Genomic DNA, 18,369 nt, shown 5'->3' with positions numbered 1-18,369 from the left:
ACATTAGTGAAACAAACAGAATCTACTTCATTTTCAACATTTTATTCGAATCACTCACAGAAAAACAAGTTCTGAGAAAAGTTAAATAAGGTCAAATATTAGCGTTTGATTTTCCTCCACCTTTATGAACATTGAGACAAGAACCAGAAGTAAACCGCGTCAGGACTGAAGCCTGACTGTAGAAATACACTAGTGCTAGCAAACCGCACTAGCATCACAATGAACAACAAAGTCGCGTTTCTTTTTCCTCCGCTCAACAAGCTGCGAATTAACGGAGAAAAAAAAACACGTAAAACACTTTTTTTAAAAACAGACGATAAACGTGAGGCAGCTAAGCTAACGTTTGTTCTAACACCAGAACAGCTAACACTGTCGCTGATGTCACAGTTTATGATCTGAGATCAATAAGAGCATTGATTAGTATGGGATTATTGAGTCTGTCTGAGGTCAAAGGTCAGGAACATAACACACACACACACCAATCGTTTCTTTATTTGCTTTGATGAATCTTCACTGATGTTGTTTTAATGATCGCAGTCACAGCGCCACCTGCTGACGACAGGAAGTAAGAGCGCTGTGATGAACACATGATTTACACTTCATTACATCACACTTCATGTAGCGCCACCAAGTGGACATTTTATAATCTTTAATAAAAAAAACATGTTTCACAGCGAAGTGTCTCCTTCACCGAGCATGCGCGCGCGTGTGTGTGTGTGTGTGTGTGTGAGCGCTCATTCTTCCCCGCTGGTCAGCAGCCTCAGAGCTTTCTGCAGGTTCTGAATCGCCGTGGTGACGTCCTCGTACTGCAGTGCACTGCCGGCATATTTACAGTATTTCTGAGCTTTGGTGAAATCTTCAGGTGTGAGGTGGACACCACCTGGAGAGGGGAGAGAGGGAGGGGGCGGAGACAGGGGAGGGAAGACGTCAAAGACAACACTTTCACTGGGATTTCACAGTGACTGAAGGACTGAACCATGCTGTCAACTCATCTCAACTCATGATTCTAGTGATTCTAGTGATTCACTTTGACCCAAAACAACTGCTTTACGCGTCACATAATTGTGTCGCAGCCATGCTGTGATGACTCCGCCCACACAGAGGAGGAGGAGGAGCTACGACGTCATTGAAAACAATGAGACTGAGACTAAACTGAGTCCAGTTATAACTGTGTGATGGAAAAGAGAGAAAAGTCGTTTAGCTTTTAGGTTTTATTACAGCAAAAGACGAGAGTCACGCACGCACATCCAGCTGTGTTAACAGTCGACGCTGCTGAAACTAAAAACATACAGCTGGAAAAGAGAGAGAGAGTGTGTGTGTGTGTGTGTGTGTGTGTCCTCACCCTGCAGTGAGGGGTCAGAGGTCACTGATCGAGGTAAAGGCACAGGTTTAACTCCCTCTGCTGGAAAAACAACACGTCACAGAAGTATTTAACATCACACTTTAATCTGATTAATCTGACTAACAGTCAGATTACTCTGTTAATCTGATTAACACAGTCATATTATTCTGTTAATCCAACTAACACAGTGATATTATTCTGTTAATCTGACTAACACGGTCAGATTATTCTGTTAATCCGACTAACAGTCATATTATTCTGTTAATCCAAATAACACAGTCATATTATTCTGTTAATCCAACTAACACAGTCATACTATTGTGTTAATCTGACTAACACAGTCAGATTATTCTGTTAATCTGATTAACACAGTCCAATTATTCTGGTAATCCAACTAACACAGTCCAATTATTCTGACACAGATCAAACCCAGATGTTTCATGTTTACATTTATGCTGTCATGTGACTGGTCCTGTGCACTTCTCCTCCATACCTGCAGGTGGCGGCAGCTCAGCCGGAGTGTTGGCTGGAGCGTGAGCTCCTGGTGGGATGTGGATGTTGTTGACGTTGGAGGAACACGACGGCCTCGATCCTGGACTCGCAGTAAACCCAATCCCAGGGGTGGCACCTGGATCCAAGCTCTGGTCCTGGTCCTGGTGAGGAGGACCAGCCCCTTTGAAGGATCCACTGTGGGTGAAGCCAGAACCTGAGTAACCCGCAGCTCCAAACTCATCTATAGCAGAGTGAGAACAAAGAGGAGGAGTCAGGGTTTTCTTACCATGATATAACCTGGAGGGGATTTTTGATGGACCCTGGACTTTTTGATCAAAAAGACAGAAAAATCAAAGAAATGCGTTTCATAAAGCATCATTTATGTTTAGCAACAACATTTTTTTGTTTCTAAATGTACTGTAGCTTTAAATTGTTACATACTGTGGCTTTAAATTGTTACATACTGTAGCTTAAAATTGTTACATGCTGTAGCTTTAAATTGTTACATACTGTAGCTTTAAATTGTTACATACTATGGCTTTAAATTGTTACATACTGTAAATTGTGACATACTATGGCTTTAAATTGTTACATACTATGGCTTTAAATTGTTACATACTGTGGCTTTAAATTGTGACATACTGTAGCTTTAAATTGTTACATACTATGGCTTTAAATTGTTACATAGTGTGGCTTTAAATTGTTACATACTGTAGCTTTAAATTGTTACATACTGTAGCTTTAAATTGTTACATACTGTAGCTTTCACTTGTTAGATACTGTAGCTTTAAATTGTTAGATACTGTAGCTTTAAATTGTTACATACTGTGGCTTTAAATTGTGTAGCACTGTAGCTTTAAATTGTTACATACTGTAGCTTTAAATTGTTACATAGTGTGGCTTTAAATTAAGATCAACTAAAAAACATTCACATCAAATGCCTGTAATATCAGAGAAAACACATTTTCCAATGATGACCTAGTCAGTGAACACAACATTCATGTTTTAACGACCGAGCTCTGGAGGTTGTTTTCTCACACACACACGCGCACACACACACATACACACACACACACACACCCTCCATTCCTTTCCTCTTGCTAAACTTGTTCTCCTCCCAGTCTGTGGAAAAGTCAGAGCTGCAGCGAGACAATGGTCTTTCTGTGTGTGTGTGTGTGTGTGTGTGTGTGTGTGTGTGCTCCCCCAGAGGTTAATTAACCCACTCACAGCTTCATGTCTCCACAGACTTCAGCCACTATTCAACGCACACATTCAGTAGTGGACATCGCGGGCGCTGAGTCGCCGCTAACAGTGAACGCTGCGAGCGCTGACGGCGGACGTTTAACGAATGTTTGACGAGAGAGGACAAAGATGAAAGGCATCACTGACACAATCACTGGATAAACAACAATAAACATATTATTTATTCAGTTGTTAAAGTATGAAAGATTTACATCACGGGATGTCGTAAACGTTCCCGAGCAGACCACAGAGGACAGGGCAGGATGAGGCCCAGCAGGGGGCAGCGGAGGATCCTGCTGTGGCCCTTTGACTGTGCGGTGGTGATTTAGCATTTCTTTTTTGAAGAAATCGTGAACAGAATTTCATTTTTATTTTATTTCTGCATTTCATTTGGGTCCCACGACCCATCTGTGGGTCCTGAGCCAGTGTTTGACAAACAAATCCCGTTCATACAAGAGGGCGTTGACGAGGAAAGTGAATACGCCCGATGTACTACTTTAAGATAACAATGATGTCAAAGCCCCGCCCACCATCCTGGTCTGTGGCAGTGTTACAGCGCCGCCCACAGGCCTGGCAGGTGTACTGCAGTGGTGTCGAGTTCATATTAAAGCTTTATGAACAAGAAAAAGATGAAGATCGTAGACCAGTGAACAGCTAATCACACACACAGGCTGGGTGTGTGTGTGTGTTACTGATGTCACTGCTGAAGGGCGGTGTCACAGGTGGGCGTGGTCTGTGTGCTTATCGTCTCCAGAGATTTGACACAGTTTCTACAAGAAATGTGAGAAAATGGTTCCAAATGCTGAGGAGTTTAAAGGCTGAGTTCAGTCACAGCTGACTGTGTCACATGATCACGTCTTTATCTCAGTGGGAAACCACTCACTCTCCCACACACAGCAGCTGCTGCTCCTCTGCTGCCTCGTGTGGTCACTTTGTGTCACTGATTTTAATCTGAACGGTGGCTTTCAAACACTGAAGAGACAAAATAAGACATTTGTACATAGTGATGGAGGCAGCAGTGTGTGTCTGTGATGTTAAAATTACTCATTTTCTCTGTGGACTTCGGTGCAGGAGAGTGAGCAGATGATAGATAGATAGATAGATAGATAGATAGATAGATAGATAGATAGATAGATAGATAGACTTTTTTCGTGGTCCCCCTTAGTGTAAGTATAGGCGATAAAACGCTCAATGTTGAATTCCCTGCACTTATGACGACAGCATGCGCATTTCACCGCGAATGTTACCGCCCCACCAGTAAGTTTACTTGGAGAGCTCCACCTTAGCTCCACCTTGTCCCTGCGAGAGTGCAGGCGAGGGAGGAAGAGCAGTATTATGTCAACGCGGAGGGACAAGTGTGCTGTTGGTGGCTGCACAGTGGAGCACAGTGTTTTACAGAGGATTTTATATATGAAGCTAATGTGCCGGATAAAGTCAGCAAACGTGTGTTCGTGTGTTCGCACCACTTCACATCAGACTGCGGCCAGCGGTCGCCGTATTTAGTCAGCGACGTACAAACACACACATTGTTAAGAAAAGGTCACATAGAGGTCATAACTGACCATTCTGACACGTCCTAATTAAACATATTTGTTCAGTACGTCCTCCATGACCGGAGCACAGACTCAGTCTGATACAATCACATACAGCAGCTGTTTATGCAGCGATCAGCGGTGGATCAGTGGTGCTGTCTCTAAGTGTTTTTAACTGATTTACAGTTGGACAGTGTTCGGCTCGTTCCTTATGTAGGACGTCTCTTCCTGTGACGGCACTCTCGCTGTTTTCTGCTCACGCTGTCATGTTGATATTGTCAGAGAACTAGTGGAGGGAGGGGGAGAGGAATGAGGGGAGGGAACAGGAGCTGAGCGAGTGAGCTCTGTAAAGAGGACAAATCAGAAACCCCCTGGAAGAAGTGGGCGTGTGTTTGCCTGTGTCTCATTTGCATATAAAGGGACCATGCACAAAACCAAGCGTTCTGAAAGGGGCGGGTTTAGCAGGGTTATTGAACTGCTATGATGCTTCATCCTTATGGTATTTTGACCAAAGCATGTCACTGACATGTTCATTAGGACACCAGGGAACTATTTTAACTTGGGAAATAGGGTATAATATGTCTCCTTTAAAGAACTGGTTTAACTGAATTGCCCTTCCCATAATGTCCATACAGAAATTAATATACTCAGTTGTGCAGTCGACGGTCAGTATTTTGTCCAGAGTAACATGATTTAAGTCCCCAGTGATTAACACAAGAGCCTCTGGATGCTGTGTTTGTAGTTTAGCCACAGCGCTGTGGCAACGCTTTCCACAGAGTCTTGTCTCTCTGTCCACTCTGACTGTGCTGACCTCCGGTAGCTCCACGTTAGCGTCTGGGATGCTGTCCGTTAGCCACATTTCAATTAGGCACAGTAAACTGCACTCCGTGTAGATCTTGAGGTTCTTTGTCAGCGCAGCCAGTTTGTCGATCTTATTTGGTAGTGAGTTCACATTCCCCATGATCATAGAAGGTACCGGAGGCTTGAATCTCCGTTTCTTAGCTAGCCGCCTAGCTTTTAGCCTAGTGCCGGCTCTGAAGCCTCGGTACGGCTTCCTAACGTCCACAGGTAAACACGGAACCACACCGATGCACCGACTTTGCTCTCAGAGCATGCAAAAAGTTGCTTAAATACATGAGTCTCTGCGTGAAATAATCCATATCCATGGGATATACTATATAGAAACTCAATATAAATATATACTCATATATATATATCTATATACTCAATAGAAACCAAGAGAATTGCCTTCAAGGTAGGACAACACACGGAGTTGCTAGAAAGGCGCCGGAAGGTTATCAGCAGCAGCAGCAGCAGCAGCATTAAACACAAAGGTTAACTTCCTGTTCAGCTTCTCACTTACATGTGAACTTTAGACTGTGACGCTAACATTTATCGGCTGCTCTGTTTTCCCAACATTTGTTTCCACTAAAGGTCAAATTTACAGTTTACAGCATCAAAGGTCAGCAGCTCAGTGCCAACACCAGGTCACATGGGATTAAACTAACAAACACCAGGTCACATGGGATTAAACTAAGAAACATCAGGTCACACGGGATTAAACTAACAAACACCAGGTCACACGATTAAACTAACAAACACCAGGTCACATGGGATTAAACTAAGACACCAGGTCACACGGGATGATTAAACTAACAAACACCAGGTCATGGATTAAACTAACAACAGGTCATGGATAAACTAACAAACACCAGGTCACATGGGATGCACCAGGTCACATGGGAGGTTAAACTAACAAACACCAGGTCAGAGGGATTAAACTAACAAAACACACAGGTCACATGGGATTAAACTAACAAACACCAGGTCACAAGGGATTAAACTAACAAACACCAGGTCACATGGGATGAAACTAACAAACACCAGGTCACAAGGGATGAAACTAACAAACACCAGGTCACACGAAACTAACAAACACCAGGTCACATGGGATTAAACTAACAAACACCAGGTAAACTAACAAACACAGGTCATTAAACTAAGAAACATCAGGTCACACGGGATTAAACTAACAAACACCAGGTCACATGGGATGAAACTAACAAGCACCAGGTCACATGGGATTAAACTAACAAACACCAGGTCAGAAGGGATTAAACTAACAAACACCATGTCACACAGGATTAAACTAAGAAACATCAGGTCACGATAAACTAACAAACACCAGGTCACATGGGATTAAACTAACAAACACCAGGTCAGAAGGGATTAAACTAACAAACACCATGTCACACAGGATTAAACTAAGAAACATCAGGTCACATGGGATGAAACTAACAAACACCAGGTCACACCAGGTAACATCTCACCTGTGTCTCCGTCCTCCTGCTCCATGGCCATGGGTCCAGCAACCGGCGTCTCTCCAGTCTTCAGACAGTTGTGGACGTACGTGGCCTTCCAGCGGGCGTACTTCCTGTGCTGAATGTTCTGGAGACAAATGTCGTGTCAGTATCAGTGTGTGAGTGCTCATGCCCCAATAATCTTAATCGTTAAAGGGCGGAGCCTATGGTCCATAATCAGTAAAATACACACACGGACAAAATTGTTGGTACCCTTCGGTTAATGAAAGAAAAACTCACAATGGTCACGGAAATAACTTGAATCTGACAAAAGTAATAATAACTGTGTAACTGTGATGACTAAATAATATTATTAAAACTAAATAAAGCTTCAATGATGTTTTATTGTGAAAAGTCTCTACAGTAGTTTAATGTGATTTGATATGAGACTTGACGTGATGTGATTTGACGTGACGTGATGATTTCCCTCTTACTTCCTCTGATAATTCTCCAAACACAGACAGGACGTCCAGCAGCAAACTGGCCGTGTAGAAGGACTTGATCATGTTCCTGCAGGAAGAAGAGGAGAAGAGAAGAGGAGAAGAGAAGAAGAGGAGAAGAGGAGAAAGGATGTGGGGTTTAGATGTGAACAGAGAAAACACTCTTTTTTCATCCACCTGTGTGTCAGGTTGTCATGGAGACGAATCATGTTGCCTCAGCACATGATTCACTGAGTCATCCCCATGACCTCTGACCCCCCCTAAATACACTGGTTACAGAACATATGAGCTGTGTTCTGATACACACACACACACACACTTAAGGTGAGTGAGTGAATGGCCTCTTTGTTGGAGGAAGGTTCTTATTTCGTGTGTGTGTGTGTGTGTGTGTGTGTGTGTGTCTATCCCTTTACCACACACACACACTTAGAATAAACATTACAAACAATGTTACCACTCCTGGTGTTTTGGGGGGTGGGACCAGAGAGCGAACAGGAGGAGGGAGGACTCACTTGTGGAACCGTCCTGCTCGGTCCTCGTTGTCGGCGTACAGGAACATTTTTAAGGCGTAGTTCTCGATGTGGGCGTTTCCTACAACCTCCTGACTGATGGAGTCATTGTCACCGAGCTCCTGCTTCATCTGTAACACACACACACACACACACACACAAGGCTGACAGTGAAAAAGTCAGATCATGTCATGAAACCACACAGTATTGAGACGAGACACAGAATAAATGAATGAATGAATACACATCATCATCAGTTCCTCACACAGTAGAAAATACCTGAACTATCCCTTTATTTCACCATCTTTGACCTCTCTACTGTTTCATCCATTCATGCTGATTTCATTCACCCCAGATTTATATATTCATCTTGAGTTCACCCCAAGTTCATCCATTCATCCCGAGTTCATCCATTCACCTCAATTTCATCCATTCATTCCAATATCATCCTCAGTTCATCCGTTCATCATGAGTTCATCCATTCATCCTGACTTCATTCATCCCAATGTCATCCTGAGTTCATCCATTCATCCTCAATTCATCCATTCATCCCAATGGCATCCTCAGTTCATCCCGATGTCATCCTCAGTTCATGCGTTCATCCTGAGAACAACCCTCTTATGTAGAATTGTCTAAAACGTTTTTCAAAGAGAACTTTATTCAAACATTTAAGAATCACAAACACGTGACGCTGAAGCTCGTCTGTGATTGGACGCTCGTTCCTCTGAAGTCCTGAGGTTGTACCGTAATGACGAATGTATGAGAGCAAAGCTCCGTTTCTCTGCTTTCATGTATTCATCCGTCTTCTACCACAGGGGGCGCTGTGCTAATCTCAGAGAGGACAGCGACAAAAACAACAACGAAAACGAAAACAGGTCACAGTCTTAATTAGTGACTTTATTGACGACTCTGAGCCAATTAGAAGAGACAGTGGACACAGCTGTCCCCTGGAGACACCAGAGACTCATTACCTTCACACACACACTCACATCCGCTGCTTTGATGTGTGTGCGTGTGTGCTTCCTGTGAGTCTGTTTATGAAAAGCACATGTTGGTCATTATTTTTCCTGCACAGATGACCCTGATGTGACCCAGAGTGACCCGTCTGAAGTAAATAACTACAGACCTGTCTCTCTTCTTCCTTTTCTCTCCAAAACTCTGGACCATGCTATCTTTAATCAACTCTCTTCCTAACTTCACCGGAACAACCTTCTCGTTCCTCTTCAGTCTGGTTTTAAGGCAGCTCACTCAACCGAACCTGCACTTCTTGCTGTCACTCTCGTCCTATCTTCTAAACCAAACATACAGAGTAACCTGGAGAGGTTCCGTGTCGGAACCCTGTCCTCTATCTACTGGGGTCCCTCAGGGTTCTGTCTTGGGCCCTCTCCTCTTCTCTCTATATACCAACACTCTTGGTTCCATTATTCACTCTCATGGTTTTTCCTATCACAGCTACGCCCATGACACCCAACTCATTGCTGCAACAGCTCCATCTTGCAGATACATGTTGCACAACATCAGAAGGATTCGGCCTCTTCTAACGCAGAAGGCAGCACAGGTTCTGGTCCAGGCTCTTGTCATCTCGCGCTTGGATTACTGCAACTCCCTCCTGGCTGGTCTTCCTGCGTGTGCCATACGACCTCTGCAACTCATCCAGAATGCAGCAGCTCGACTGGTCTTCAACTTACCAAATTTCTCCCACACTACACCGCTCCTCCGCTCCTTCACTGGCTTCCTGTAGCTGCTCGCATCCGCTTCAAGACTCTAGTGCTTGCGTCCCATGCTACAAACGGATCCGGTCCAGCCTACATCCAGGACATGATCAAAACCTACACCCCAGCCCGCCCACTCCGCTCTGCATCGACAAACCGGCTCGCTGCTACCTCACTGAGAGGATCACAGAGGCACTCGCAGAACTCCAGACTGTTCACTGTCCTCGCTCCCAAATGGTGGAACGAGCTCCCCATCGACATCCTGACAGCAGAAAGCCTCCACATCTTCCGCCGCCGACTAAAAACACATTTCTTTTGAGTCTACCTCGACTTAAAAAAACACTTACTTATACCTCGCACTTATGACTAGCTCTTTATAGTTTGACTTGTTTGTACACAAATGTTTAAATGCACTTATTGTAAGTCCCTTTGGAGAAAAGCGTCTGCTAAATGATATGGAATGTAATGTAATAATGATAAGGTGAGATAAAACAGATTATAATCCACTTTAATTTAAGACATGTGGAATAAAATCTCTGTCAGTTTAAGTTTGTACGATCTCTACATCACATCTTTATCTCTCTGTTACACTCTCCCACACACATACACAGGAGCTGCTGCTCTTCTGCTGCCTCGTGTGGTCACTTTTGTGTCACTGAGCTCAATCTGAACATTGGCTTTCAAACACTGAAGAGACAAAATAAGACATTTGAACTTATTGATGGAAGCAGCAGTGTGTCTCACAGTGAGACAAAGACGTGATCATGTGACGCAGAGAGTCTCAGGCTGGTTCTCAGCAGCTGGGCCGTGAAACCTGCTAACGAGGTCCAGTGACAGCACTGTCAGACCCCCCCGGGACTCTTTGGACCCTTATAGTCCACAGAGACTGTCAGAGTCTGCAGCTGCTTCTCATCTCCTTCAGACCCTTGAGGAAACAGGCTGGTTTCTTTGACTCCTGTGGAGACGTCAGTTTCACCTCCTCCTGATGAGCTTATAAAAGCTCATTAGAGCGGCTCCTGTCGAGAGCTGTGTGTGTGTGTGTGTGTGTGTGTGTGTGTGTGTGTGTGTGTGCACACGTGACCATTAACACAACAGATATGCTTCAGCTGGACTGACATTGATGTTTACATAAACTGTTATATAGAATCATTAGGCTTTTTTAGACATCGTTGTTGTTAAGTGATTCACGATAATAAATATATTTACATATATATACATATATACATATATACACATACATACATGTGTATATATATACACATACATATATATATATAAAGATATATATATATATATACACACATATATACATATACGTATATACCCATATATATAATATATACACATACATACGTGTATACATACATATGTATATATACATATATATGTATATATATAAAATATACACACATATATATGTGTCCCACATCACTAGCAAGATAAATCACTGTTTTTGTTAGAATTTCAACTTCTACACTGCAAGTAAGTTTCTAGAGGGTTTAGTAAAGGTATAGAAAACCAACAGACCCAACAGGCATGACGTGCATGCTGCTGATTCTGTGAAACTGAACCATTTACGTGTAAAAAATAGCAGTGCCGAGTTCATTTAGTGAGGTCATTGATTATGTAAAACAAAATAGGTGTTAAACAGGTGGCTCTTATTTAAGGATCAAGGCCACTGATGCTGCATATGCTGGCTGTGCATTTGTACTTGAAAAACAGAGTAAAATGGGTCGTTCAAGACACTGTTCAGAAGAAGAGCGTTCTTTGATTGAGAAATGAATAAAAGAGGGGAAAACCTTTAAAGAAGTGCAGAAAATGATATGCTGTTCAGCAAAAATTATATCAAACGCTTTAAAATGGCAGCCAAAACCAGAAAAGTGAGGAAGAAAAAGAAAAACGACTATTGGAATGAATCGGAGAATAACCAAAATGGCAAAGGCTCAGCCAAAGAAGATCATGGATCGCCTGTGAGCACTGTAACAATCAGACGACGTCTATGTGAAGCCAAGCTACCGGCAAGAAGCCCACTCAAAGTCCCATTGTGCTGAAGCGGTTACAATCTGCCAAAGAACACATCGACTGGCCTAAAAAGAAACGGCGTAATATTTTGTGCACTGATGAGAGTAAGATTGTTCTTCTTGGGTCCACAGACAGTTTGTCAGACGTCCTGCAAGCACTGAATTCAAGCCACAGTACACAGTGAAGACGGTGAAGCATGGTGGTGCAAGCATCATGATATGGGGATGTTTCTCATACTATGGTGTTGGTCCCATGTATCACATACCAGGGATCAGTTTGAGTACATCAGTTAGCTGGAGAGGAAATGCCCTTGAAATGGGTGTTTCAACAAGACAATGACCCCAAACACACCAGCAAGCGTGCAAAATCATGGTTCCAGACAAACAGAATTCAAGTAATGGAGTGGCCAGCACAATCCCTGGACCTTAATCCCATAGAAAACGTGTGGGCTGGCATAAAACATGCTGTTCATGAGGCAAAACCAAGAAATGCAGAGGAATTGTGGAACATAGTAGTGGACTGCAATACCCGTTGACCGGTGCCAGAAGTTGGTCGACTCCATGTACCACAGATGTGAAGCAGTTATCAGAAACTGTGGTTATGCAACTAAATATTAGTTTATCATTCTCAGGAAAGTTGAATCTTCAAGCATCTCTTAGTTTATACAGTACATTTTTGAGTTTGTAAAGAAAGATGTCAACACTGCTATTTTTATGAACATTATATTTCTTGACTTCCTGTAAAATATTATCAAATTCAATTACTTTTTCCTATTTTCTTGCTTTGAAATGGAATGTGCAGTGTCCCCACTGCATTTGTGTTCATTAGAATACAATTTATTTGAAGAATTTTGAGGTTTACTCACCTTTTTAAACACACTGCTATTATTATGAACATAACTGTATATACATATATTCTGCAGATCACTGTTGTTGGAACTCACCGACTCCAGCTGGTCCATGAGTTTGACCAGGAACTTTCTGCACTCTGGTGTTTTACTGTCCAGTTTCATACCTGTCTGCATGGCATAGAGACGACCTGCAGGGAGGACAGGAGGACACCCGCTTACAGCTCAGTAAATCATTACACACAAATCCCAGCTGTTTTCTTCTTTTTTGCTGAGAAGATGCCGTGAGAACTCCCACAATCCCTCATCTGTCAATCACATCTGCTCATAGATTCACACAATATGACAAACAGGCTGGTTACAAGCACGTTCACACAAGTCTACGTCACATGATCACGTCTTTATCTCACTGTGAGAGACGTTTGTGAAGCGCGCACACACACACACACACACACACACACTGCTGCCTCCATCACTAAATTCAAATGTCTTATTTTGTCTCTTCAGTGTTTGAAATCCAACGTTCACGTTGACTGTTTCAGCTACTCTCACTTGTTGCCTGGCAACAGGCCACACAGGGCTGTAGGTTACCTACTCACTGTCACTGTACACTGACAACAGAGCAATGAGCTGTTTGACAGGGGGGTGGGGCTTCAGGCGTGTAGTGAGGCAGTTCACCAGCAGGTGGTCACTGACGCTCAGTGACAAAGAGTGTCTTTGTAGACACACACACACAATGACAGGAAGTCAGACAGTGCTGCTGCCCCCTGCTGGTCAGGAAAGGTAATGATTAAGGCTAAGCCCCGCTCTACAGCTGTATCAGTCCTTTGTCTTCAGCTGTGTCTCAGTAGTCAAGACTGCATCCTTCTGTCCACTGCAGTCACCAATTTTCTTCTTCTCCTAACAAATTATGGCAGGAGGTGAAATGCTGCCCTCTACAGTTTGAAGTCCTGAATCACAGTTCTTCTGACTGCTGCTTTTATCCTTCATCAGCCCAAACATCCAAAAAATAGAAGCCATAAATTGATATTAAATTAAAAACTGAGAGACAAACATGGACACAACAAATGATTTCACTCCATGGACATTTAGTAACATTTATCAGGTTTCTGAGTTCAAACATGTGTCATTATCTGCTGTACATCACACACACACACACACACGAGCTGCTGGTCCTCTGCTGCCTCCTGTGGTCACTTTGTGTCACTGAGTCAAGTCTAAATGAAATATTCAAAAAATAAGACATTGAAACTTAGTGATGGAGGCAACTCCTGTGTGTGTGTGTGTGTGATGTTAAAATCACTGATTTTCTCTATGAGGTTTGGTGTGACAGAGTGAGTCTGAGCGCGCGCGCACGCGTGTGTGTGTGTGTGTGCTGAGTCACTGCTGTCAGAACTTTATTCTTCTCTATCGTGACTTTGTGGAGAGTTTGGTCAAAACCAGAACAAACTGCTGGACTATGTTGGACTATGTTGGACTCAGCTGGACCCGGACTGAGCTTAGAGACAGACTGAGTCCTCACAGAGACGCCATGTCCTCATCACTGACACACAAACTCACAAGCGATAGCCCGGAAGTTAGCTCGCTCCATGCTAACGTCCCAGAGTGTTCTCTCATTTTAATCCGGAACAAACCGCTTCTGTGTTCGTCTGTGGGCGCGTGCTTATCAGGGTTTACGGCTAACAGCTAACAGTTGTGTGTGCGCGCAAGTAAACACAGCAGGTTACAGCTAGCAGCAGCAGCTAGTACAGCAGACTCACAGTAGTACGCCACCACCGGGTCCCGGTTCTCGTGCTCCTGCGCGGTGCGGAGGTGGTGCTGGATGGATCTGAGCTGAGCCGGCAGCGCCATGGTCCGTCTGGGTCCAGAGGGTCCAGAGGGTCCAGAACAACAACAAAAGCAGCAGCGACGGTGGAGGAGAAGTTGTTATTAGCTTCGACTGTTCTTCACTTCCGCGTGTTTATCCAATAGGAGTGGCCGCCTACATGGGACAGGTGACGTCACCGGCCTTTCAGGTGGTCCCGCCTCCGTGACGTTTGACGTGAATAAAAAAAGGTTCTCAACAAAAACAAAAAACACGGACGTTACTTTAAAAAAATGATAAAAATATTTAAATAAAACTTTTCCAAAAAGTATCTCTCTCTGACTGTCTCGCTCCCTCTCTGTCTGTCTGTCTGTCTGTCCCTTCCTCTCTCTATCTCTGTCTGTCTCTCTGTCCCCCTCTCTCTCTCTCTCTGTGTGTACCTGCTGATCATCCTTGTGGGTCTGCTGGGACTGGAGCTCACCTGGGACAGGGGCTCACCTGGGACAGGGGCTCACCTGGGACAGGGGCTCACCTGGGACAGGGGCTCACCTGGGTCAGGGGCTCACCTGGGACAGTGGCTCACCTGGGACAGGGGCTCACCTGGGACAGTGGCTCACCTGGGCTAGTAGCTCACCTGCGACAGGGGCTCACCTGCGACACAGGGGCTCCCAGTTCAGTCATCAACACGACTCAGTGGTAATGTCATGGCTCTCCTGAAAAACCTTGTCCTCTAGTGCTTACTCGCTGATGTTTTGTAAATGATTTAGAGACAAAATAAAAGAAGTGTTCCAACACGCTTGATCTCAGTCTGTCATTTAGTGATTCCAGGATGTCTGCTAAGATGTTGAGACACAGTTTAGACACCCATCTCTTGGCAGGGTTGACCAGGAGAACGATCAACCCTGCAAATGTTTTCAGTCTATGGCAAAAATAAAGGAATTGGCCTCATTGTTCCAATACTTCTGGAGGGCACTGTACAGCTACCAGACGTCTATTGCAATTTGTCTTTGAATTATTAAGTTCTAATCGGTAGCTTCACTTTATTTGACATCAACCACAGAGCTGAGATTCACCTGCAAACCTGGCACTATACAAGTCAGGTGCGTTCAAAAGATCCCATTACACTGAAAACACTTCAAAGGATAGAAATGACATCATAGGAAGTGTCATTGCTGAGTACATGAATGCTTCCACTGTTATTGAAAGGAAACAGAATGCCACAAACATGAGTGTTCACGCGTTGAGTTTTAGTTTCATTTTTTTCTCTCTAGGATTTCTTGCATTTTATACTAGTAACATCGGACCCCTGAAAAGCCAAAGAAAAACATACTTTTTAAACAATTACAGTGAAAATCAACATGTTCAACAGCTAATCAGTAGAAAAACAAAATTACTGGAAGAATACCAGAAGTTGTTGTGTAAATATCCACATTTCAGCTCAAAACAGCAAAACATTTTCAAGATAAAGACAAACCTGACTCAGCAAAATGAAGAGTGTCAGGAAAGGGTGAACAAAATGAATCAACTCAATTTAAACCTGACTCAGCAAAATAAACAGTGTCAGGAAAGTGTGAACGAAACCAATCGACTCAATTCAAACCTGAAAGAAACAAATGGAAAGCTTCGATCGATTCTTCGCTCTCTTAAGTCAAACAAGATAAACTGTGACATGACCACACTGACATGTTCACGTTGTATGGAAGGCTGGACGGAGCACGACTCACGATGCTTCTTCTTATCAGGTGACGCTAAGAAATGGTTAGATGCACGCTCGTACTGTATTGATAAGGGTGGTGACCTGGCTGTGGTTCTGAGTGAGGAAGACCAAAAGTTTCTTACCAAACTTATTGTGAAAAATTATAAATCCAAAGAGAAATTTAACGGATCATGGATTGGGTTGCACGACATGCAACGAGAGAGGACCTTCCGGTGGATCAACGGCAAAAATCTTGCCAAATACATAAACGAAACTGGACAAGAAACAGACTACTGGGTCAATGGTCAACCAGACAACAACACACCTGGTTGGTCCCCGGAGGGATCGGACTGCGTTGTTCTTGTGTTTGAGTTAGATGAAAGCACAGACAGGGCAATTAAAAACTGGGATGACATTGCCTGCCGTGGTCAGAGAAACTACATGTGTGAGAGCAAAGCTTTTATAATGGAATGAGTACTGGGTTAGCGGAACCCTGACCCGCAGACGGTTGGATTACACCGCCCACACTTCCACCACCACAGGGGCTCACCTGCGACACAGGGGCTCACCTGCGACACAGGGGCTCACCTGCGACACAGGGGCTCACCTGCGACAGGGGCTCCTCACACAGGCTCACCTGGCTTAGGGGCTCACCCAGGCTCACTGGAACACAGGGGCTCACCTGCACACACCTGGAGCAGGGGACTCACCTGCGACAGGGGTCACCTCAGGGCTCACCCTGACACAGGGGCTCACCTCACACAGGGGCTCACCTGCGACACAGGGGGCTCACCTCAGGCTCACCCTGCTGACACAGGGGCTCACCTGGACACAGGGGCTCACCTGCTACAGGGGCTCACCTGCGACACAGGGGCTCACCCTGACACAGGGGCTCACCTGTACAGGGGGCTCTGCACACAGGGGCTCACCTCACAGGGGCTCACCTGCGACAGGGCTCAGGGGCTCACCTGCGACAGGGGCTCACCTGTGACAGGGGCTCACCTGCGACACAGGGGCTCACCTGCGACACAGGGGCTCACCTGCGACACAGGGGCTCACCTGCGACACAGGGGCTCCCAGTTCAGTCATCAACACGACTCAGTGGTAATGTCACGGCTCTCCTGAAAAACCTTGTCCTCTAGTGCTTACTCGCTGCTTGTTGTTTTTGCCTCTTTGCTCATTCCTGTGCTCTCCTGTGTAAAGAGCTCTCTCTCGTGTGCATGCTGCTGTTTGACGCCTCACTGCTGTTTGGAACAGATCGCCGCCTCCATGACCGGCACTTAACTACTTCCCTCACGTTGGTTAAAACCTTTTTGAATCAACTGTTAAAATTGCCACATCTCCTCGCCTGCCTGGTGACAGAGTTCTGGGACGGCAGCACCAAAGACCTTAAATGACAGGTGTGAATACATGTAACGTCCATGTAATGGGTCATTACTGGAGAGAAATGGTGAGGGTTGTAGGTAATCATGTAGTCAATTACCAGTTGATTGGTAGAAAATAGACGTTCAAATGTCAACAGTGATGAGGAAACGTGGCAAAAAAATCCTTTTTGAAATGTTAATCCAATAGAAACATGTATTTACCTGTTTTGTAAAAGAGTTAGAGACAAAATAAAAGAAGTGTTCCAACACACTTGATCTCAGTCTGTCATTTAGTCATTCAAGGATGTCTGCTAAGATGTTGAGACACAGACCTCTATTGCAAGAAGGATTTGTCTTTGTATTATTAAGTTCTAATCAGTAGCTTCACTTTATTTGACATCAACCACAGAGCTGAGATTCACCTGCAAACCTGGCACTATACAAGTCAGGTGCGTTCAAAAGATCCCATTACACTGAAAACACTTCAAAGGATAGAAACGACATCATAGGAAGTGTCATTGCTGAGTACATGAATGCTTCCACTGCTTTGTTATTGAAAGGAATCAAAATGCCACAAACATGAGTGTTCACACGTTGAGTTTTGGTTTCATTTTTTTTTCTTTAGGATTTCTAACATTTTATACTAGTGACATTGGACCCCTGAAAAGCCAAAGAAAAACATACCTGTTAAACAATTACAGTGAAAATCAACATGTTCAACAGCTAATCAGTAACAACACAAAATTAATGGAAAAATACAAGAAGTTGCTGCGTAAATATCAACATTTCAGCTCATTATCTAAAAAACAACAAAACCTACACTCAAACCTGACTCAGCAAAATGAAGAGTGTCAGGAAAGTGTGAACGAAATGAATCAACTCAATTTAAACCTGACTCAGCAAAATAAACAATGTCAGGAAAGTGTGAACGAAACGAATCAACTCAATTCAAACCTGACTCAGCAAAATAAACAATGTCAGGAAAGTGTGAACGAAACATTTCAACT

General features: G+C 44.0%; 1 protein-coding gene across 2 annotated transcripts in view; it reads right to left on the bottom strand.

The window, feature by feature from the left end:
- The window catches only part of vta1 (vesicle (multivesicular body) trafficking 1), a 28,508-nt gene extending 14,029 nt beyond the window's left edge, over positions 1-14,479 (bottom strand). The window contains exons 1-8 of one of the 2 annotated variants that reach the window (XM_044049232.1): positions 14,259-14,479; positions 12,595-12,689; positions 7,921-8,048; positions 7,403-7,478; positions 6,939-7,056; positions 1,836-2,075; positions 1,343-1,402; positions 708-880 (exon numbers count right to left, since the gene is read on the bottom strand). In XM_044049232.1, the coding sequence (XP_043905167.1) occupies positions 735-880; positions 1,343-1,402; positions 1,836-2,075; positions 6,939-7,056; positions 7,403-7,478; positions 7,921-8,048; positions 12,595-12,689; positions 14,259-14,349 (954 nt within the window). In that variant the 5' untranslated portion in view covers positions 14,350-14,479 and the 3' untranslated portion in view covers positions 708-734. Of the gene's footprint in view, positions 1-26; positions 881-1,342; positions 1,403-1,835; positions 2,076-6,938; positions 7,057-7,402; positions 7,479-7,920; positions 8,049-12,594; positions 12,690-14,258 lie in introns of those variants that run through there. The other variant, XM_044049231.1, reaches the window with a different exon arrangement.
- Positions 14,480-18,369: the final 3,890 nt, after the last annotated feature.

Source organism: Solea senegalensis, linkage group LG17, assembly GCF_019176455.1.
Source record: "Solea senegalensis isolate Sse05_10M linkage group LG17, IFAPA_SoseM_1, whole genome shotgun sequence".
NCBI lineage: Eukaryota > Metazoa > Chordata > Actinopteri > Pleuronectiformes > Soleidae > Solea > Solea senegalensis.
The sequence above is the reverse complement of the archived record's forward strand: the minus strand, read 5'-3'. Positions and strand labels throughout refer to the sequence as shown.